Here is a 22,493-nt window from a genome sequence, read left to right as displayed (position 1 = left end):
CTGATCTCAGTACCTTTTTAACTAGGACCTAAACAAGAAGAAGGAAGCTAAAACTAATTTATGTTTAGTACTTCCTTCAGTGAACAAAAGAAGCAAAATGGAAGAGAGAAATACTTTTTCAATGTTCTTTTAAATTAAAAGAATCTAACGTACAACTTGTTAAAAGAATAGGTAAAACTAAACACAAACACAGTGTGCCCCCAAATACACACTCAAAAAACCCCCCCAACAGACCCTTGCACTACGGAAAACCAGCAAGATTCACAGACATTAGGGAAAAACAAGCCACCTAAAAAGCCTGTCTCTGTCCTGAGGAACCCACTGCAATCACAGATTATCGTGATTAATCTCAGATTATTGTTACATGTTGCAGTAATTCTCAAGAAGGTCTAAATTGGGTCTTTAGATTGCAGGAAGGCTGTCACAGCATGCTGTAGTGATGGCAATTAGCTAACTCGATGAAACAGATTTTCAGGTTTGGCTTTTGACTCCCCTGCGGTGGTTTACGTGGACTGGGCAGGTGTGCAATGTTCAGGGCTGTTTACAGTGGCCACTTTGCAGCCATCCTCGATTTCAAACCCACGCTTTTCAGTAGGAGTCAAGGTATCCAGGCAACTAGTGTCTCTCAGGATAGCTGAATTCACACACATTTCCATACACTGAAGATGAAGACGACGCTTAATTTACTGTTTCAGAACACGAGCTCAATTGGACACTTCAAGGGACAGTTCTGATTCTCCTCTCCAAATACTATAACTCCTCACACGCCATCTAAACTTAGCTCTAATTTTCAGTGAAGTAAGTGAGAAGCGATTCAAAACCTTTTCTACAAAAACATATATATAAACCCTGGACATCCATCACAATGAATGGCTTTCTGAAGTCTTATTTTCTTTGTGGTGTGTGCAATCATACCAGTCATGTAATATAAATACAGATACTTACTTTAATAGCTCCCAGCTCAGCAGGAGATGAGAGAACAAGAATCAGATCTCAAACCTTTGTCCTTCACAACTAGCAGTTTGCCACCACCATGAGTTTTATCAGCAAATGCTCTGCTTCCCCAAACCTCCTCAGCTGCCAAAAGTCTGCAGTAGGCAGTGTAAGCTTTCCTGGGAAAAAACAACTGTCTGTAATGCTGGTACAAACTGATTTAACCCTCACAACCTCTTTTGCTAGTACATCTATGCTATTTCAGAAAAGACTACATCAGTCGGCGGCCACTTGGAAGCAACAGCTCCCTAAAGAGGATCACAGCCTCTAGTGGGAAAATCTTACAAGTGTGGAGGTGGTCCCCTAAGAAAACGCCTGTAAAGCTGCTGCCCTGAGACTTCACCTTCCCCAGGTCTCCGTGGCTGCTCAGTAAATGTCTTCTGCCTCCGCTGCGAATCCATCCTGAAAAGTCCACGGGCTTTTCCCACCTCAGCTCTTTCTAATTTCACGCGTTGGGGCTGTGCGCCTCCCCGCCCTCGACAAAGTCACGAAACGCCTCTGCCGGCACGGCGCGGCACGAGCGGACGCTTACACCACACGCGCTCGCGCAACGTTCTAATTTTTTGCTATTTGAGAAATAAGAACATAAGGAGTTTTCCCGACAGAAAAGGGGGCGCAGGGTGACCGCGGGTCCCGGGGTATGGAGGCGAGGGGTGCGTGAAGGAGCCGAGCGGAACCCCGGGCGACCCGCGCCCCTCTGAGGGCGGCGGGACCCCACCGAGCTGACCGCCACCATCCCCCCCGGCCTCAACCCCACTCCCGACCGCGCAACCACACCGAGGAGGCCTTCCCCCCCCCTCCCTCCCTCCCTCGGACCGAAGACACCCCCGACACCCCCCCCCCCCCCCCCTCAGATGCATGCGACGACCAACCGCCATTCGCGCCGCAGCCCCCAAGCCGCCTCGCTGCGGGTACCGGCCGCTCCCGGAGCGCCCCGGCCGGGCCCGGGCCCGGGGCACACTGCCCGGGCCGCCCCCACCGCGGACTCCCGCCCTCCGCGCCGCGGCCGCGCAGCGCCGGCTCCCGGGCGCGGGGGATGCGCCGCACTGCGCATGAGCGGGAAGGCGGCGGAAGGGCCCGTGTGGAGCCGGGAGCTGCCGCCGCCGCCGCCGGAAGAAGCCGTTGCCGCCGCCGCCCTCAGTCTCCGCCTGAGCCGGGAGGGAAGAGGCCTGCACAGCTCTCATCATGGTGAGTGTCCTCCCGGGTTGCCCTCTCGTCCCGGCCCGGCGTCTCGGGGCCGGCCAGCCGCGGCGGCGCGGCGGGGGCAGCCGGGGCCTAGTCGTGGCGGGCTGGGGTGCCCGGGAGCGGCGAAAGGGCCGGTCTCGGCGGCCCCGCGGTTGGGGTATGATGTCCAGGGGCCGTGGGCTCTTCGGTCCTCCCGCCGAGCGGGGCGGGGAGGGCATGTGGCGCCCGGGAAGGACGGTGCGGTGGGCCGGGGCCGCTGGCCGCGGGGCGGGCGGGCAGGAGGCTGCTCCCGGGCAGGGGCGAGCGCCGGGGCCTAGGTGGGGGGCTCGAGATCCCGCGGAGGCCTTCGGCCGGCGGGGCTCTGTCAGGCCTCCTCCCGGCGAGGAGGTGCTCGCTTGCACTTCGAGGGTTCAGGCACCTTTGTACGGGACAGGAGCAGTAGAGGTGTTTTGTGGGCAGCTTGGTCTGTGCCCTGTGTGGGGTGGTGAGCGGCAGTGACTGGAGAGAGTGCAGGGGGCTGCTAGAAACCAGGGGATACTCGGAGTTTTTCCTCCGAGTTTCAGGGGGCTCAGGGCCCCTTAAGCGCTGTCAGTTCACTGGGAAACTTGAATGTGTTGATCCTTCTTGAACTGGGATTATGGTGGAGAATTTCTGGATAATTGTTTTGTGGTTTTGGTAGGGCTCCTATTCATGTAAGTGTTGTAAAGGAGGACCTATCCATCTTGCATTTTCTGCATAATATTTTTTTCCTGATCGCTGAGGATTTGCTGTGGACTCTCAGACTGATTTTTTTTTTTTTTTTCCCCCTTCCCTTTGCAGAGGGAAACTGCAGTGGTTGGAACAAAGTTTTCTATTTTTGTTCGCCAAAACAAAAGAAAAAGACATTCTGTAGCTTTAAATAAGGGGGTCCCTATCAGTCTCTTGCACATTGTCTTATGCACCCGAGGGAACGTGTTTATAGTCACACTTCTAGGCTTTCTCTGTATACAAAAGTTGTGCAGCTTTACCTACAGCTATACAGTTTAAAGTAGTGCTTTTCTATAGCAGCTGTATTGTCTTAGGAAGGGTGTAGGGGAGAGTCTGAGATCTACTGGTGTATACTTACGGGTATAAAGATATCTTATACCTGCAGTTAATATTATTCTGGCAAGCAGTGTTAAAATCATATTAAAAAAATTAAAGTGTCATCTTCAAGTGATGAGTTATGTTGGCATAAAAATTTGGTTAGCCAGTATTTAAATTAGTGGTATAGTATGTAGACCTCTAATAAACTTGTCACTATGTTACTAGTATATTTTTTTAATTGAATAGTTTGATGTAGATCTTCACTTGAGTCTTTTATGGGAGCATAAAAGTAAAGTCTGAATGAAGTTCAGACTGTAGAGGTGTCTTATTGTAATTCCGCAGTTCTGGGACTGTCTCAAATAGCACTTGGACGGTAATGTTACACAGCTTTTTATGAAGACTTTTTTCCATAAAAATCACCTAGAGCTTTCCCACAGTATATCCAGCGTAGGTACTCAAATCAAATACACAGTTGATGTCTTGTACATGGGTATATTATTGGCTGGTTATGTGGTTAGAAATTAAGTTAAATTATACTGTAGTAAGTGGCAATGTAGCAGAAATAGGCACGTTATTCTGAGAATAGCTTTTTGTGAGAAAGAGCAGAATCCTATCTGCTTAGGCTTCTTGGAAATACTTAACTGAAGAAGTAGCAGATATATTCGGTGAAATGATACTAGACTGATAGATAGGTGTTTATCTGGTTGGACGGACTATCTGAATACTCTAGTCATGGCCCTGAGCATAATTGTTAGGCTGTATGCAAACAGCTATTGTCCAGGTCGTGCTTGTTGACTCCAACACCCAGGTGAAAGGATGACATAGACACTGAAGTGGGACTAAAGGACAGGCTGCAGCTTTTAAAAGCAGTAAATACAAGTATTAATTGTTTCTAGTGCCCAGGTATAGGATTCTGTACCTATACTTGTGGTATGTCAAAATCCTCTATGTAGTTAGAGGAAAGAGTAGGCACACTTCTTCACAGAGATCTGAAGATGTCCATTCAGAAACATTAGATTCAGCATCCCATTTTTCTGCCTGTATGCACTACTTCTCTGGCTAGTCCTTCCAGTGGCTGTGGCAGGTTTCTGGGGCTGGGTTGCTTGTCCAGCACAGGAAATGCTACAATAGAAGCTCCTGCAGCTGGGGCCTGGCTCCTACCTGCCCGTGCAGCACTGCCAATTAGAGCACTTCTGGCTCTAACTTAGCCTCATCAGTGTTTGTACGGCCAGTGCTTTCAGGACAAAGGTTTCCTGGCTTCTGACTGTCTTTGTCCAGTGTCTGGAAGGGGCACCATTACAGCAGCCTGTTAGGCTCACTCTGGCCATTTAGGTAACTTGAAAAGTGTTTTCTGTTCAGTGTTCAGGTATACCACCCTGGCAACGTTCCTTGGATTGCTGATAGCAATCTCCCTCTTACCCACATTTTCATTTGAGCTGAGCAGCATCTGTAGAAGTGGTCTCCTTCACCTTATCTGTTAGTGTGTTATTGCTTCATCTCATCTTGAGACAAGTAATGTGCCTGCAAATCAAGATAGAGCAGCAAGCTGGTCCATTTTACTCTGTAAACCATCTTCTCTGAGGAGAAGAGCTACTATCCGTACTATTCTGAATGATTCAATGAATTTAGGACTATGTGTGATAATCAAGGCAAGTGTGTGAGTATCTGTATTTTTATCCAGAGCCAAATGCTAACCGTATCTCTATTTACATTATCTATTATATTGTCCAATTTGTGTTCTCTGAAGAATATTTCTATGATGATAAATACACAATTTATTACTGTGAACCTCAGGTGACAGGAAGTTGTAAAATTTGAGGATTACAAGAATTTCATGTCTGACGCTGTCTCCTGTAATGTTACTACTGTACTTCATGACATTGTTATGTAGTGTTTCACTCAACAAGCTATTCTGCGAGGCTGTTTTGTATGGTGCGTATTCATGTCTGTAGCAGTTTGCTGATATTAAATATTTTTGGGTTTGGTTGTCCCATAGTAAAACTTGTAGATTCTTGGCACTGCACTTACAATGGAATAGTCGGAGTGCTAGACAAGATGGTGCATGATCTTGTTTCCTCTCCCAGTTTACCAGAGAAGCCTTTGAACTTATACTGTAAAATCACTTTTAACTAGAGCCATGAAAAAGCTGTTCCGGAATATGAACTACTCTGAGAACAAGGTGTGAAATTTATTATGTAGTTCTTGATATTTTACTCATGTTTTATGGTGCCAATGTAAATATAAGGTATGAATGCAGCTTCTAATGGCTGAGTAGACCTTCTGCCCTGGACCAGAGTTAAGAGTGCTAAACAAGTGACAGCTTTATTTTGTCCTTTTTTTACTTGAAAAAGCCCTGATTTTTGGTGTTTCCTTCACCTCTCAGGTTAACATGGATTATCTTAAAACACTATTACAACTACTGCATTCTTCTGAGTAGCTATATATATCTTCTACAAAAGACTTTCTGCCCATATGCAAGTACTAAAATGATTTTATCCACTAAAAATAATTAGAAGGTGTAAAAAGCAACTTTGATTTTATGTTGTGTTTTTTTTTCCATTGGATTTTATATCTCAACAGACATTGTAAATTTAAGTTTTGTTCTCTTTCACTGCAGACAAATGGATTTCACATCAGTTTGAACCAGAAGCTTAAAAATGTCCTGATGATTTTACTTTGTGTGACCTCTTTTTGAGAAACTGCTTTAGAAAGTAAAATGTAGTTGAAGGACATGTTTGTTTACATTATACAGAAACTATGGCTATTTAATTGGTTTTGTCTTTAACTTGGATTTTATGTTTTTTTTTGGTAGTATGCATGTATACCATCACAGTTGGTGGATTACAATATAATTCATTGTATTCATAGACTTCTGTTGTGATCAGCTTTTGCTTTCTTACTGAACAAAGAAAAATACTCATGATTTTGCCTTTTAAGCTTTAGCTATGTATTTGTTGCATGCAAGCAATAAACCACATTATTTGGAAGTGTCTTGTACATTCCTTTAATGGATACAGCCCAACGTGGAATGGTTCAGATGGTGGAAGGGAGCAATATTCTCTTGACCATTAGTGTCGCACAGAGACGCAACAGAGCGGGCAGTCACGATCTGTGAGGTTACTACATGCCCAGGCCCGATCTTCAGTGTGCGGGCTGAAGTTACCCTCGCTAAGGGTCCTTTGAAAGTGCAAGAATGCTTCCCGCAGCCAGATCTCTTGCTAGAGTTTAGATGCAGGTAGTATAAAAGCCTAGACTTTCTGGAGGTTGATACTGTTTTAGAAAAGGCTTTTACCTGTCACATGCATGAGAATTTAACAGGCTTTTCTTTGAGTCCTGACTGAAACAAAAGCACAGATGTCACATCGTTCAGATTCCTTTTGTTAGCAGTGAAACTAGCAGGAATCGATCATCTGTAAGCCGTGGCTGGGAAGGGAACGGTGAAAAGCAGTTTACTCATTAAGGAGTAACTGTGTGAATGCTGCCTTTGGGGGCCGTAAGGGATTTTGGGCAGTGACACTTCAAACTGATTGCGCACTGCTTGTCTGGTTTATGGCTGCGGATAACCTTAGAGCGAAGTCCAGGAACAGGCTTTTGGTAGGAATCCTCAGCTCTCCAGTCCGGGTAGTGTGGGAGGAAGGTTGTTACTGTTTCCCATGGACATTATCCAGGAGAGTGGAGCCCTCATGGCTATTAGCTCTCCAGAAAATGTTGATGACCAGCGTGCAGAGCTGATCTTTGCATCTGAGGTGACTACAAATTGAGTAGAAGATAAGGAAAAACTGTGTAGTCAGAGTTGGAATGTCAGTTCTAGCTGCTTTCCCCCGTCCCCCCCTCCTGACTGGGGAAGATTATTCCTTTAGGCAGGGGGCAGTTTCAGTCTGAGTCCAGAAAAAAAAAAGACTTGGGGAAAAGAAGCCCAAGTATTTTTTTTTTTTTTTAATTCTTTCACTGAAGTGTCTAATCAAAGATGGGTTATTGAATTAGAATTATCAAATTTGGTACTTCATGGGGAGAGGCAAATTTTCATTTTAAAATCAATGTTATAGCATCACACTCATTAGTTATTGTAGTTTTATGACTCTATACAATGTAGCTTTTAATTTGGAGAAGTTATTCTGTGTTTTAAAAATAAGTTCACCGTCTGTCTCTTATGACATCCTCATTATGAAAGGTAGCTTGGATACCACACAAGCTTGTTCAGAGGCTTGCAGATCTGAATTTTTCCTTTTCTCCTTACTAGACAATTTGTTGCATTTGTTTTCCATTGATTTTCACTTGTATATTTTAACAGGACAGATATCAGTTACATAAAATTCTATCTTCCTTTTTAACTAGTGTTAAAGCTGAGCTATTTTAGATGGATTGCATTGCATTACAGTACATACAATTGCAGTGTAAGGTATTTGCTGCCTGATGACTACAGGATTAAAGGTTATGGGGTCCTCTGGCTTCTGTATTGCACACTTAAAACAATAATAGACCATTGGAGCTCGGTTTCTAGAAATAGCCCTTAAAAGTACAGAAGACTTGGAACTTGTTCCTGCTTGAAGTGTGGGTTTTTAATGTGATGAAAGAAGAGCTATAATAGGATAATAAAAACTCAGCAGTAATTTCGTCTCTTGCTGTCCTGTAGTAGGCCTTCAAAGAGTTGTCCAGTCACTTAAGATGTGGAGTGTCTTGTTCATGTTGGCAAGCTTCTGCGGAAACATTCATCAAATACAAAGAAAGGGCTTTGGCAGTTCTTCACTAAAAATAAACTTGTATTTGACCAATAAAAATATAGTTATTCTAGAAAAAGATTATGGCTTAACAGTGTGATTTATTCATCTTAATATATTACTGAATGCTCTACTGATTAGTGACATTAGCTGCTTGACTCTCAGCAAGCTCAATGTTCTTTTGAAAAAGGTTTTATATTGTTACTATCACTTAGGGAGCACGAAGTACAGCAAGATCACATGTGCATATATAGGATTTGAATTTTATCATAATTGAAGCTGAAATTTTTTGATCTTAATAAATTGCATTCTCCTTTTATGTGTCAACATGCAAAACACCCTACCTTCTGTGGTCTTGGGCATCCATAGTGAAGCCCTCTTAAACCTGTTCCTTGACTTTGAGAGTTTACCCTTGCAGGACTAGGGCAGAACAAAGCCTCTTGAGGTTCTACAGAATACTCGCTATTAAAAGGGCTATGCATACTTCTGTGTACATGTTAAAAAAACTCAAACAAAAAACCTAATGATTATTAAATACATCAACTTTGTCCAAAAAAAAAAAAAAAAAAAAAGAAGAAAAAGAAACAAGAAAAAGCTAAGGTTGTAAGTGTGACTGCCCAATAGTGCAGCTGAGTCTGTGGTGATGCAGCAGTCTGGCTGAGTGGAACTGATTTGAGGAAGCTGGTAATTGTTACAGAAAATTAGCCTTGGGATTGTTTTGTCTTCATTTAGGATTTTATTCAATGGTTTGTTTTAATATATCTAAGTTTACAATATAAACTCTAGTCATTTCTGGAAGTTGTTCCCTGTGGCTTTGTCAGCATAAGTGATTTCTGTGGAAGTTTGAGCTCAATATTGTAGAGCACTGAATGTCTGTGAGACTCGACGCACTCACACACTGTCAGCAGTGGGTCTTTGCAGGACCTGCTCTGATGGCTTGGCCCTTACCTGGAACCTCTTTTGAAAACATGAGTTTCAGAAATGTGTTTGTAGCAAAAGGTCCAATGTGAGAAACTTACTCAACAGAGTGAAATAAAGCAGTAACACATTCTACCTTTAAAAGGAATATAGCCTAACTAATATCTCTATCTGCTGTGTGTGCTGAAATTTTGGCTTCAGCTAAGTGTTTTAGATACAGGGTTGTTTTGGCTTGGGGGGGATTTTAAAAATTTTTAAATTTTTTGTAAAGGTATCTTAAGGGGTATTGGTCTGTTTAATATATTATGTGAGTATCAGTTTAAGCCAAATGTGTTGCTCTTGTAGCTTTTTTTAAAGGTATGGCTCTGAAGCTGGTAACTTAACTACTCTTATGAATAATAGTGTTCACATTCACTGTCATCAAGCATCAGAAAAACTGATTTTGACTTTAAGGGCAGATGAATTTGTGTTCTGAAGTGGTAGTTCTTTTTTCTAATGATAATGTGATTAGACACTAATTATCCTTTGGAATGAAAAGCTTGAGTTCATACTGCTCCTAAACAATTTGTTCTTTGGCTGAGGATAGTTTATCACATCTGGAGATTTTTTTTGGCCTTTTTTCCCTGTAGTCCCTGAGAAGGAGCTATGCACTTGGAAATTACAATAATAAGCAGAATATACAAGTTTTAGTTAGAATTCAAGGTATACTACAAATTCAGTATTTGTGCTATGTAAGAAATCCAGTCTTGACTTAAAAGTCAGAACTTCTATTTACCAAGTTGTAATGTTGGGAATCTTTTTGCTTTGAATATTGAGTTAACTTTAGAACCGAATTTGTATCTGGTGCAAGCATTGTATGATTGCTTTCTCCTGATCAGCAGTTAGGTTTGTGTAACTAATACCCTTGAAATACTGAGTGTGCTTCTCCTCATCAAAAATATCCTTGGGAATCCCTCTATGCTGATAAATTACTGGCAGCAAGTTCTCCATTCAGTTTTGCACTAGAGCAGAGAGGGATGTCTCTTGGTCTGGGCAGGAGGCCTGAAATTCCAGAGCTCTCACCTTAGCTACTGGTTATCTGCCTCTGGCAAAATTACTTACCTTTTTTTTTTTTTTTTTTTTTAGCTTCAGTTCCTGCACCTGTGAAATGGAGACAATGCCTCCTCACAGGAATGTTTTACAAATTATGTAGGTGGAGTTGAGCACCTTCAAAGTGAAAAAAATTGTGTTGTTTTTTTTTTTTTTGTTTGTTTGTTTTTGACGAGGGGCAAGTCAGGAGATCCTGTTCCTGGCAGTGTGGTTTCAGCCCCTCATCCTTCATTAGCTGGTGTTTCTGTTGGCTGGGTCAGCTGGCACTAAATGAATGTCAGCCTCTTGTTCAGTGATGGTAAACTATTAAATGGCCTGTTCTGTTGCATCTGTTGAGGCAATTAATCTATCACATATTTTCATAGCCATGGGCTTTATTTAGGCAGCTCAGTTGCCTTTTTTTGGTAGGTGTAGCATTCTTCTATTAAGAGGAGAATGTTTTTTTTATTTTTAAAAAACAAAAATTGCTTTAAATAGAAAGGCATCCCAGCTTACAGCTGCATGTGAATTTGCTATGTCCTTCAGTTCTCTCTCCAAATATGCAATAGGAATACCCAATTTTTATTTCTGTGATTGCCAGCCTGATTTTTGTGATGATTTAGCTCAGTTTTGTTACAATGTAAAGTACCTAGAATTAAGGTAAGTTTAAATTTAAAAAGAAAAAAAAAAATGTGTTGGTTTGAGTGTCTAATTCCTCTGTCAGAGGAAGTACGATTGCTTGGGAAAGTTATAAAAGGTACTGATTTAAAAAAAAAAAACATTACTGATGTTTTGTTTGGTTTAGTTTTTCTTTTTGTCCATTAAAACATTTCTAATTACAGTATTGTCTGTTTTTACTAGAACAAGTTGAAATCATCACAGAAGGATAAAGTGCGTCAGTTTATGGTCTTCACACAATCTAGTGAAAAGACAGCAGTGAGTTGTCTGTCTCAAAATGACTGGAAGTTAGATGTTGCAACAGACAACTTTTTCCAAAATCCTGAACTTTATATACGAGAGAGTGTTAAAGGATCATTGGACAGAAAGAAGTTAGAACAACTATATAACAGATACAAAGGTGAGTACGTTGCATGTTGAGGCTTATTTCCTAGTTGTATGTATGGATTCTTCATTACAGTGTGTTACTGCAGCTGTGCTCTTGTGCTTGGAAATATTAACCCACTCGTTCAGCTTTGTTATTTCTGTCGTTACTGATGCAAGTTAGAAGGGGAATATATGTAGGCTTCTGCTTCACAAGGATTAAATGCTGCTGATTTATGTGATCTAAATATATGTACATATATACAGGATAGGGTCTGGAACTGGAATTGCATGTACAGTGAGTAAACGTAATGGTTAAAGTGGATTTTAGGTGATTCTTCTGGGGAGAGCACATCACTCGGGACTTGGTCCTGACAAAGTGAAAGGTCGCATACCTTAATTTTTGTTTGCCTTGTGCTTATTATCAGATAGTTACAGAGTAGAAAAGAAAACAAAGTTTCTTTGTCTGTTGTATGGCCAGTGTTCAACTGATGATATCCTACCTCACAAATAGTAAAGTAGATTCAGTACATTGGAACAAATTCTGTGTTTTAGCACTTCAAAAAAAAAAATAGTGCTGCATTTCCTGTCAGTTTTCATATGCGTGTATAATCCAAATACCATTTTCCTGAAGTCTTTGTTGGCTTACGTTAGTAGATCTTTGTTAGTACACTTGAAATGTGAGCATCTCACTTCCAGACCAGATGTTGATTCCTTCGTGGAAAGAGGAGTGTGCCTGGCTGGCTGACTTGGAATCGCTAATGTGGCAATGTAACTTTCCTCTTGGAGGTTACCGTGTCCAAGCTCATGCATACTGCTGATGCCAGAAAATGCGTAAAACTAATGTTGACGTGGTAGTTTATGAGCAGATTTGATTATTGTATCGGTACAGCTTGCAAATGGGCACAGCATAATTTTTTATAATGGTACACAGATAGGCAATCTTACCAAATATGCCAATAATTGTGTTGGTGGGAAAGGACCGCTGTTCTCTGTATGGAATGAGTCAGAATATCATGTATATTGTTAGGCAGAAAACAAATGTTTGTGGTGCTTTTGTGTCTCAATGAAAATAACATAATAAGCTTCATTGTATGGGAGGCTTTACTGTAGTAACCGCCTCAATTGTTAAAGGCTAACTATCGAAAATACTCATTTATTTTTGTTTTTAAAATAATCACTTATAAGGGCTGATCCCAAAAATGGATTTTTGAAAATGTTTGCTTATCTTAAATACTTGTTAAATAAATCAGCTTTTTCAAAAATCTGTTTTTCTTGATATACTTACTTTTATATCCCAAAGATCCTCAAGATGAAAATAAAATTGGTATAGATGGTATACAACAGTTTTGTGATGATCTAGCTCTTGACCCAGCCAGCATTACTGTACTCATCATTGCATGGAAATTCCGAGCTGCAACACAGTGTGAATTTTCAAAGCTGGAATTCATGGATGGAATGACTGAGTTAGGGTAAGTGTGCAGTAAGTATTAGACACTGACAGTGTAATTCAGTATCAGAAGATGGAAAGTATGGTGAAACAGCCCTATTTTGGGGAATTCACAATCGTATTGTCCTTTCAGACTAAAAAGACTTTTCAGAGTCTAACTTCACTTGTCTGCCTCTGTAAAAATGCATCTGCTGTCTGTGTGCTAGCTGCTTAGTGACCAAAAAAAGGGAGGCAACTTTGAGTGCTACTTGCCTTGGTTGTGTATTTCATTTAGTTGCCACAGAGCTACTCAGGTAGGTAAAGCAAGGATACAGGTCTGCATTCTAGCATACCTGGGTTTTCTCTGCCTTATGAGAGTGTAGTAGTCTATCACATTTGTAGAAAAATCTTGTGGATTGTAGAATCTGATGTATCAGCTAGTCTGTGCAAATGGCAATGTGAAGAAATGGCAACAAAGTGAAATTGTTATATAGGTGCAGACTGATTAAAGGCTTCCTGAAATTTGTTTTGAAAATCGTATTGAATTCCACAAAAATGTTATAAATTTTTGTTTGTTATAACTGATATTTTATGGCAAAATTAATAATACACAAATAAATGTGCTTTTTAAAATGCAGATGTGACAGCATAGAAAAACTGAAGGCCCAGATTCCTAAAATGGAACAAGAATTAAAAGAGCCAGGAAGATTTAAGGATTTTTATCAATTTACTTTCAACTTTGCAAAGAATCCAGGACAGAAAGGTTTAGGTATGTATTCTTAATCATAAACATTTGTTTGTAAATATGGGAAATGACTGATTAAAGCAGTAAGTGAAAAAAGTATTGTGATCCATTGAGTCTGTAAGATAACCAACCACCTTTGGGATAAAATACATATCTCTGTTGTGAAAGACAGATGTCAATTTAAGGTGTTCAAATTGATAGAAATATCTGCATCATTAATAGAGATTATGAAATTTTATGAAAGGCTTTATTCTTTCGCTAAGAGTGTGTGCAATTCTCAGTAAGCACAGTGGATTATGATCTTCCATTAAAGTCATAATTGTACCACTTAGAATTTGCAGCACTGAACAGATTAATTGAATTTTAACTTTTAGGATTAATTTAAGATGTAAAACTGTAAGTACACTTGTACAGTCTCTTGTAACACCAAAAACGCATGCAAACATTTTGGCAAAACAGAATTGGAATAGTACAAATAGATTTCTGTATCCTGGGCTTGATGCCTGTTACTGTGCCATTGGTAATAGGTGCCTATCTGCAGCCTTCCCCCGCCCCCCGGCCCCAAGCTCTCTGAATGTTTTTTTTCATTATTTCAGAGCTCTTCTGCTGATTGTGCTTTTGATTAGTGTAACAGGTGAACTGGAAGAATCACTTATTAAAAATAATGACAGAACACCACAGCTCTGATGGAACTAAATGAACAAACTGTAGATCTGTCTATTCAAAACAGCAAAAACAGGGGAACAAAAATTTCTTTCAGGCAGTGTAATGTTAACCAACCAGAATGCATATTCATTTATCTCCAGTGTAGTTGAGATATTAGCCATAAGTAGTATTTAATGAGTCTGTAACTGTTAACGTCTTAACTCTTCTACTTTTGAGAAGTAAAATAGTGAAAGGCCGGTAGGTCCTTCCTTGGCAGATTGTGAGTTTATTTTTCCCAGTAATGAAAATGCCTTAAACTGGCTGCCACTGAACAGCTCTGCATTCATGCGCTGTGAAAAGGTGAACATTCTACTTTGTTTTTGTTGTCTTATATGTGGATCAGCTTTTGGCTTAAAATGACTGTTGAAAAATAAGTAAATAAGCAGAAGCTCCATTCTTATTTTTGAGTCTGTGTCATTCTTTAACATCTTTCTGTATCCTGCGTTTTGTTTTCAAGTGGATTGTGAGTTTCATTGTCTTGGAGGAAGGTAAAGGAGCACTGCTAACTATTTGAAAAGACTTGTGCATGCATTTAGTCAGACCTGAACCCTGCAAATAAACGGACTGATTATTTCTTGTAGAAAGTCATATTATTTTTTTTTCGGCTGCTATAACAAGCTATAACAATATGTGGACAGTAACTCAGTTGTGAGAAGACAGAAGTTAGGTTATGGAGAGTGTCAGTGTGGAATCAGTTCTGCAATGTAATGGTTGCCATTGTAACATTTGTATGCTTTATGCAACAAGGAGTATTTTTCAGAATTCCTCTAAGGTAGTAACAGAGGAATGACAAATTACAATGATACCATAATTACATGATCACTTTTAATTAATTTTCTCAGATCTTCAGAATAACAGAACTGTTTGATGTAGTACTTACCTCTTATACCTTAGAAATATGGAGAAGAAAATAAGGAAGAATTGCATTCTTTTTCTGAATTTGTTTCTTTCCCCCCTGGTCCTATATAGAAATTAATCTTTTGAGTATCCCAGATGGAACAGACTTCAATAAAAATGGTTAACCAGGAAAACTAAGTCCCTTGCTTTATTTCTCATTCATCTTAAAGCTTCTTTACTCAGGTTAAGCTCTAACAGTGACCAAGACAACTGTAGGTTTCTCAGATCCATGTAGTATATACGTAGTACAAGGTGGGGTTTTTTGTGTGTGTTTGGGTTTTTTTAAGTCTGTGTCTGGAAGTGATGTAGAACTGAGCTTAAAATCTGGATGCTTACCAGCCCTTTTGGTGCCAGTAAATACACAGTTCTAGGCGTGAATTTACAGTAGGGCAGAATAATTCTGGAAACCCTGGAGCAAAAGAATACTGAGAGAAGTACAGTGCTGAAAATAAGTGCTCCTAGTTAGGCAATTAATTTTGGAGTGTCTAAATAACTGCTTGTAGGAACTTGCAAATTGATTTTAATGTATATTGGTGTCTAATCTTCCAAACGTTGTGTAGTTGTTCAGGCACAGTTCTGAAAACGCATTTCCTCTGCCTAATTCCTTACTGCTGTGTAAGTACTGTGGATGTCTTAAGTTCTTGTGATATTTGCATATCATTTGAGAATACCTTTTAGCTGATGTTCATCTCGAACACTGTTTGCTTCTCTTGCATCTCTGGATAAAACTCAAAACGAAGCATATATATCTTGAGACTTTCCTACTTGATCCACGAGGGCTTTGAGCGTTCTTTCACTTACAGAAACCTAAAATTACATCTTTGCTTTCCAATTTCGCGATTTTAAAATTTCTTTTAAAACATGTAATTTGTCCTAAGGCATTATGTCTTCTTGCTTTATGTGTTTGGACTCACCTCATGAGTTTGAGGTTGCCGCATCCTGAGATCTGTTTTTTAAAGGCCTTTGCTTACCCACAAGAATAATCTCAAAATTGTATAAGCATGTTGAAATGCACAGTTTAGAGTGTTTATTTATAAACCACTGTAAATATGCCACAATTTGATGACCTTGCATTTTTTTTTTGTATGCCTACTATTAATGCATCACAAGTAAATAAAACTTAGTTTTCTAATCTGTTTTCTTGAGGAATTGATCAGATTAATCTGAAGTTTGTGTCTATTCATTTTTAGAAAGCCAGCTTTACTTGAAAGCTAAAGTGCATATTGTTGTATCTGAATCTTCTGTTAAAGAGAGATACCTAACCTATATACTCTCCAATAGTTTGTCATTTTCACATATGGCTTATTTACTGAGGAGTAGTGACTTCTGTTGAATTTGCCTTTGCTTCTTGAAACTCAGATTTAGGCTTTTGTCTGAAACCACACCCTGTTTCAGCTGCTGGAAAATCTTCCACAAATTTTATTACTTACTATGGTCAGGAAGCATTATGATGAGAATATGCTGTTTGAGAAGAACTTTTAGTATCAAAGGTACAAAACAAATCAGAAGCTCCCTCATCATCTTCTCTTTTCTCTTCAGCAATACACAGTTCATGCTCTGTTTTGTTTGCTATTGATTTCACCTCTAAGATCCAACTCCCTGGGTTTTTAAATAGTTTGAGCATATGAGGGAAGGGAGTGGGTTGCTTGGGCTGTCAGGCTTTTTCTTTTTCTTTTTTTCCTGAGGTGCAGTTGGTGATGTGCCTCTTCTCTCTGCTCTCGCAAATAATTGTTTATGGAAGAAAGTAGCTAGACTGCAAAATATGTAAGAACTTTTGTTTAAAAAAGAGGTCACTTAGCCTTTTGTGGTTACTGTATGTACTTGGTGATGGATACTGAATTCAGGAAGATCAGTCAGTAGCGTTTTATTTTCCAGTACAGAGGTCCTTGTTAATTCCTGGTAATGGAGATCATGTTAAATAGAGATTCAGAACTTGGATACCCAACTTTCTTTTATCAGCTAACATGTTACTGTATGCCATTAATAAACAGTAAATGCATGTCCGTTTAGCCTTTGGCAAATACTAGGGAGATGAGGTTGTTTTTATTTTGTTTTGTTTTTCCTTACATGCTAGACTAACCAGTCTCTTCTAACAGCTACACTGTAACAGCACCCACTGCTGACAGCACCACACAGTTGTCTGACAGGTGGTAGGTTGTTCTTGTTCCTGAACAGTGTCAGTTCAGGTTTCTCAGTTGTCCCAAGAAACAGATTCAAAACAAGCGAGAACTTAACAGAAGTCTTTGGAAAAGACAGAAAACAAACAAAAAAATCCAACAACAAAATGCCCTAAACCAACAAAAAAAACTCCACAAAACCCACCCCACCCCAAAAAAGACCCAACAATGAACAAACCAACTGTCAGCCATCTGCTTGTATAATGCTGAAAGAATTTTTTCAAAAGGAAACCTGATTGCAGAAATGAACACTTGACAAAAGCCGTGTTACAAAGCCAGCACCTGTAACGAGGTTGCTCTAAAAATGAAAGAATAAAAATCTAGTTTTATGTAAATTGTATTTTAGGTATTAAAAAAAATGAAAGCAGATCTTACCACAAAATACTACAGATTTTCTTTTCAAATCAAGAGCATTTCTAAGACAAAAATATTTAACTGAATTTTATCTAAATTATTGTTAGATAGCAAAAGGCATATGAAATATCCTTGTGTGTTTTGGATATTTTAGATAATAATATAGGCAATTTTCAGTAGTTCTATATTCAAGCAATAGTATCAAAATCTATAAAATATTTGTGTAACACTTTATGGTTGCTCTTTTGTAAAGAATCCATGAGTATACTTGCATTAGATTAATCTTTTCACTTTTATGAATATATGGTTCATTTTAGTGTTAGATACCTGTGGAGATTATATATTTGAAATGTATATCTCTAAAAGTAATATATTTTAATATTACAGATTTAGAAATGGCCATTGCCTACTGGAATTTAGTACTTAATGGAAGATTTAAATTTCTAGACTTGTGGAACAAATTTTTGTTGGTAAGTTTAATCTTTACATAAACTGGACAGCAGTATTTTCAAAACTGGGAAGATAAATATGTTTAAATTATTGAGTAGATGAAATAATAGACTGTTTTGACCCAGATCCCAGATACTGCACTTCATAGTGTGTACAAGAGAAATATGTTTTGGGGATATGGATGTGTCCAAGACTGTAAAAATGAATGTGTGTAAGGATTTTTTTAATTTATTTTTTTAAACATAAATTTTCCACCCCTCCAAACAGGAACATCATAAAAGATCAATTCCTAAGGATACCTGGAACCTTCTTCTAGACTTTAGTACAATGATAGCAGATGATATGTCTAACTATGATGAGGAAGGTAAACATTTCCATTTTCTTTCATTAACTTCTAACTTTGTTTTATGCTACATTTATTCCTATGTATCTGCTTTGGCGTAGCTGCCTAATAACAGCATAGTTAGAATGCCACCAGAGATCTGAAGTTCAGTTAGAGCTACTTTAATGCATGTTATCATCTGTTTATTACTGCAGGTTTAAAAAAGAAATGCTGAAACTTTCTTAAATCTATTTTCTTTTTTTTTCTTCTGTCTGAGCTCAAATACTAATTCTTTCTTGTTGAGACAAGCCCTGATACTTGTCCACGTAAAAAGCACAAATTCTCTGTCAGTGCAGTTCTTGGCATTTTCAACTAAGTAATTGATTCAGGGTATGTGCATTTCTTCGTAGGGTTCTCTGGTTATTACATTTCTTACCTGAGAATATTTTTAAAGTTAGGTGGCTTCAGTTTATGTGAAGGTTGGACATACAGTAATATGACAGTGAAGCTGGCAGCATACAGGGCTGTGTTACATAGCTATGTTACATCCTACCAAACATGTTTCTTGTAAACTTTTGTATTGATCTTTCCTCCTCCAGTCCATCTGTAGCCAAGAACAGCTAATTACCTTCAATTATTGGCAGCAGATCAGTTGAGTGAGTCGAGGAAACTGTAAACTTCTGATACTTCCAGAGCAGAGGGGAGCAGACTTCTACAACTTTAATAATTATGGATCGTAATCATTCCCTTATCATTGAGCAAACAGGCTGCTGCCCGCAATAAATCAAGGTAGTTTAGAAAGAATAAAGGCATAAACCATGTTTTAGTGATTTAGAATAAAAATTTTTGAAGGGGAAAACCTCCCCCCCCCAAACAGCCCACAATTATTTTTAACCTTCACGTGACCATCATGTGTATAACTGGGGACCTCTTTGGATGTGGCTGCCCATAATATGTAAAATATTGATACACATTTTAGCTACCTCTTGATAAGCAATACAGAAGAGAATATCTAGTGTAATACCAGCCTGCTAGGGTGCCTTATACTATATTGTTGGCTGCCACAGAGCATTTTGCTGTTTTCAGGTCTTGTTAAGTGTACTGATTCTAACAGGTGAGCACTGCATTCATGGAAAATTGTGAGCAGTAAATGCTGTAGTATGTTAAGAAATGCTGCTGCTTACAGCTTAGACAGCTTCATCCAATGTTCAACAATTGTTTTGATGCAGCTGTTGCCATTCTGGAGATCAAGTTCTGGTGCCAAAACCAAGAGTTTTAAGCTAGAATTTTTGTCAGCTGCTTTTTTTGTTTTGTTTTGTTTTTCTATTTTCTTTTTTTTTTGGTCTGGAAGATGAAGGAGGTATGACCCTTGAAAGAGATGTGTATTAACTGGGTTTAAAGGGAGTAGGAATCTTTAACCGGCTCTTAAATTTCCATCAAGAAAATAAAATTTTCATTTTTTGCTTGAAACTGCCTAATTAAGACTGGAAAGTAAGTAACTTGTTTAGATCTGAAGCTTTACAAAGAATGCCTTGTTGAACCAAGTTCTTATGTTCTGATTTTTTGTGTTATGTGTTTTTTTTGTTTGTTTTGTTTTGTTTTGTTCTGTTTTTAGGGGCATGGCCAGTTCTTATTGATGACTTTGTGGAATTTGCACGCCCTCAAATTGCTGGGACAAAAAGTACGACAGTGTAGCACTAAAGGACCCTTCTAGAATGTACATAGTCTGTACAAATACCTGAAATGGAAAATTGCACAGTCAATTTCTGCTGGCTGGACTGAACTGAAGATCAATCCTCACAATATGCCTGAGGGTTGAGACAAACCTTTAAGGATACATCTTGGACCATATCATATTTCATTCTTCTACTGGTGGTTTGGGCTTTTCTTCTAGTCTGGACCACTCTTGCCCGTTAAAATTCCAAGATTGTGGATTTCATCATGGATTTTTTTTTTTTTTTTTTTCCAGTGGACCACCTTAGTTTCATCTCCCATAAATCCTAGAAGCTTTATAATTATTTTGAGGTTTCTGGTTTCACATAAAGCACAATGCTGGTCATCATCAGACAACTGTTGTATGGCGTCTGAATTATACAGATCAACATCAAAGCAATTTTAAAAGAATCCTTAAATATACACTTGGGGCTAGTTGCAAAGACTGTATTGATAGCACTTCCTGTAAGAGTGATATATTTAAGTGTTCCGGGTCCGATATTTTTTTTCTTTTCTGGAAAAGTACAGGTATTGTCTAAGTGAGTTTGAGTATCTGGTAAAAACAATTACAGAAATAGCAAAGAAAACCCAAGGTTGTTGATACTGGGGTATCTAGGTGCCTATCCGAATGGTTTGATTGTACATCAACTGACTGAGAGCAGTTGAAGTACGACACAACTACTGTGCACTTAAAGCACCCGTGTTTAATGTTATAGTCAGCCTTCAGTGAGCGTCATTGAGATAAGCTGTGTGCGTCAGTATAGAATCTAATATTCTCTAGGTTATCTAAGAAATCAGATTTCATTACAGTTTTGAAATGCTTATCTGTTTGTCAAAGAAAGGTTTTTCATTTCTGTGGAAATCTAAAACTTGAATATACTGAATTTGTGTCTTAAATGTTTGCTACACAATACAGTATTTTAAATCGAGACGTAATTTTTATGGTTGAGGTATGATGAAACAAATAGCCCTGTTGTACAAGAAGCTGGTGAGTTTGATGTGAATCTAGGTTTTAAAACCATTATCCTGAGAAGTTAAATCTTTATAACAGAGGTACTGCCATTATGGATGATACCCATTTTTTAATTGTTTTGTTGAGCTTTCCTTAAATGGACATATCATAGTGGTTGCCAAATATAGAAACTAAGAGTAAAGCTTTCCCAAACAAGCACAGATCAGACATAAAATGCTACACTGGCTTAATTTGCTTAAATTATTTTGTTGATCATCACTACTTCTTATTGTCTTACTGCATTTAACTAAATCAAGTTCATTTTGTTCAAAACAGGTTTTATCAGATGCAATTCTTCTTTATTTTTTAATATCGCAAGAGCTTTTGAGCTGCTTTTGTGCTAAACATGGTCTTTACTCCTCACTTAGCTACTTGTGAAGAGATTTGATAAATACTACTCTGTAAAACAAGCTGAAACATACCAAGCTCCAGGAGAAAAGGAAGACTAGAGTTCCAAGTGAGGAGAGAGGTTTAAGTCCGTGCTCTAAAGAGTCCCATGATAAGGGCAGAATTATTTTTGAAATGAGTAATTGGTACTTGCACTAAATAGCAGAATACTTTTATGCAGATGCTAGAAGTATTTAAGGGAAAAATTGACTGTTAAACTGCTAAAAAAATTTTATTTGTGCTCTCTGATGTTGATGATAAGGCTAGCTCCCCTTATAGCAGTACCCTTTTAAGAAAATCTAGCTGTGCATTTATTTCAAGAATACAGTTTGACAGAAACATTGCAAACTTTATCCAGCTACTGGAATTGGCTATGCCAAAAATGTGTGTTTTGCTGCTTTCAGTATTTCCTTTCTCAATTTTGTGTAAATATAAATGGGGATTTGAAATTATGGGGTGGGGGGGATGGAAAAAAAGCTCTACAAGGTATCTATGCGTGCTGTTTTCTGTTTTGAGGGTTTTGGTACCGTTTCGGAGTGATTAGTTCAAGTATGCTGTGTTTGGAGAGAACTGACTTGCTTTTTATCCCAGTACAGACTTGTTCCTCAGACAAGTCTTGAGATTGGGTAGTGGCGTAATGCCATGGTGTTTTAAAGAATATTCCTTTTGAACGCAAGATCTTTTCAACAAAATAGTGTTGTCATCAGTTTGGTACTACACGCTTATAATTACTGTGTAATTATAAAGAAATACATAAAACTTTGACTAATTATGTTGCAGAAAAAGGGTTATTTGTGCTATGATGGCATCTTAAATTTTTTTTTGAAATGAGTGACTGAAGTTGAAAGAAACATTGATTTAACAGGGTGTTGTTCTAAAGGACAAAATGCCTGGTTACAGGGAATATTTTGTATTGAAATGTGCTCAGATGTGGCCATGTGTTCTTTTTCCTTTATATATTTGTGTGGGTTTTTTCTTTTTTTTTTTTTTAAAAGACTGCAGACAGTTGCTTACTTGGATTGCTTTAATTCGTAAGTGCTTATGTCTTCAATTTGATGATCTCCCCTTAAATGGAACAATTTAATTTTGCCAAATGTCAAGAAAAAAAAAAGGCGAACATCAAGTTTGTAACCTGTTTTTATACATTAAATATGTACAAAATTAGAAGTGCCCTGATATAAAACACTTAATCTCAAGATTATATTTAGTAAAAAAACCCCCATCATTTACATATCTCTGTAAGTTCAAATGTAACTTCTTACAATCCCTCTCATTACCAACAGAGGCAATAAAGCTCCAGTGAAATTGCCATGA

At 38.7% G+C, this 22,493-nt stretch overlaps 1 protein-coding gene across 2 annotated transcripts; it reads left to right on the top strand.

Annotated features, from left to right (window-relative positions):
• The first annotated feature begins 1,848 nt into the window (after window positions 1-1,848).
• DCUN1D1 (defective in cullin neddylation 1 domain containing 1) lies at window positions 1,849-22,493 on the top strand. 2 transcript variants are annotated; one of them, XM_042800059.1, is made up of 7 exons: window positions 1,849-2,181; window positions 10,809-11,025; window positions 12,292-12,460; window positions 13,056-13,186; window positions 17,683-17,765; window positions 18,013-18,109; window positions 19,683-22,493. In XM_042800059.1, the coding sequence occupies exons 1-7, from the start codon at window positions 2,179-2,181 to the stop codon at window positions 19,760-19,762; spliced, it is 780 nt and encodes a 259-aa protein (XP_042655993.1). In that variant the 5' UTR covers window positions 1,849-2,178; the 3' UTR covers window positions 19,763-22,493. The 2 variants fall into 2 exon arrangements, with proteins under 2 accessions (XP_042655993.1, XP_042655984.1); XM_042800050.1 differs by lacking the exon at window positions 1,849-2,181 and adding an exon at window positions 10,164-10,266.

This window comes from Tyto alba, unplaced genomic scaffold (assembly GCF_018691265.1).
Source record: "Tyto alba isolate M040663 unplaced genomic scaffold, T.alba_DEE_v4.0 Super-Scaffold_10, whole genome shotgun sequence".
Taxonomy (NCBI): Eukaryota; Metazoa; Chordata; class Aves; order Strigiformes; family Tytonidae; genus Tyto; species Tyto alba.
The sequence above is the reverse complement of the archived record's forward strand: the minus strand, read 5'-3'. Positions and strand labels throughout refer to the sequence as shown.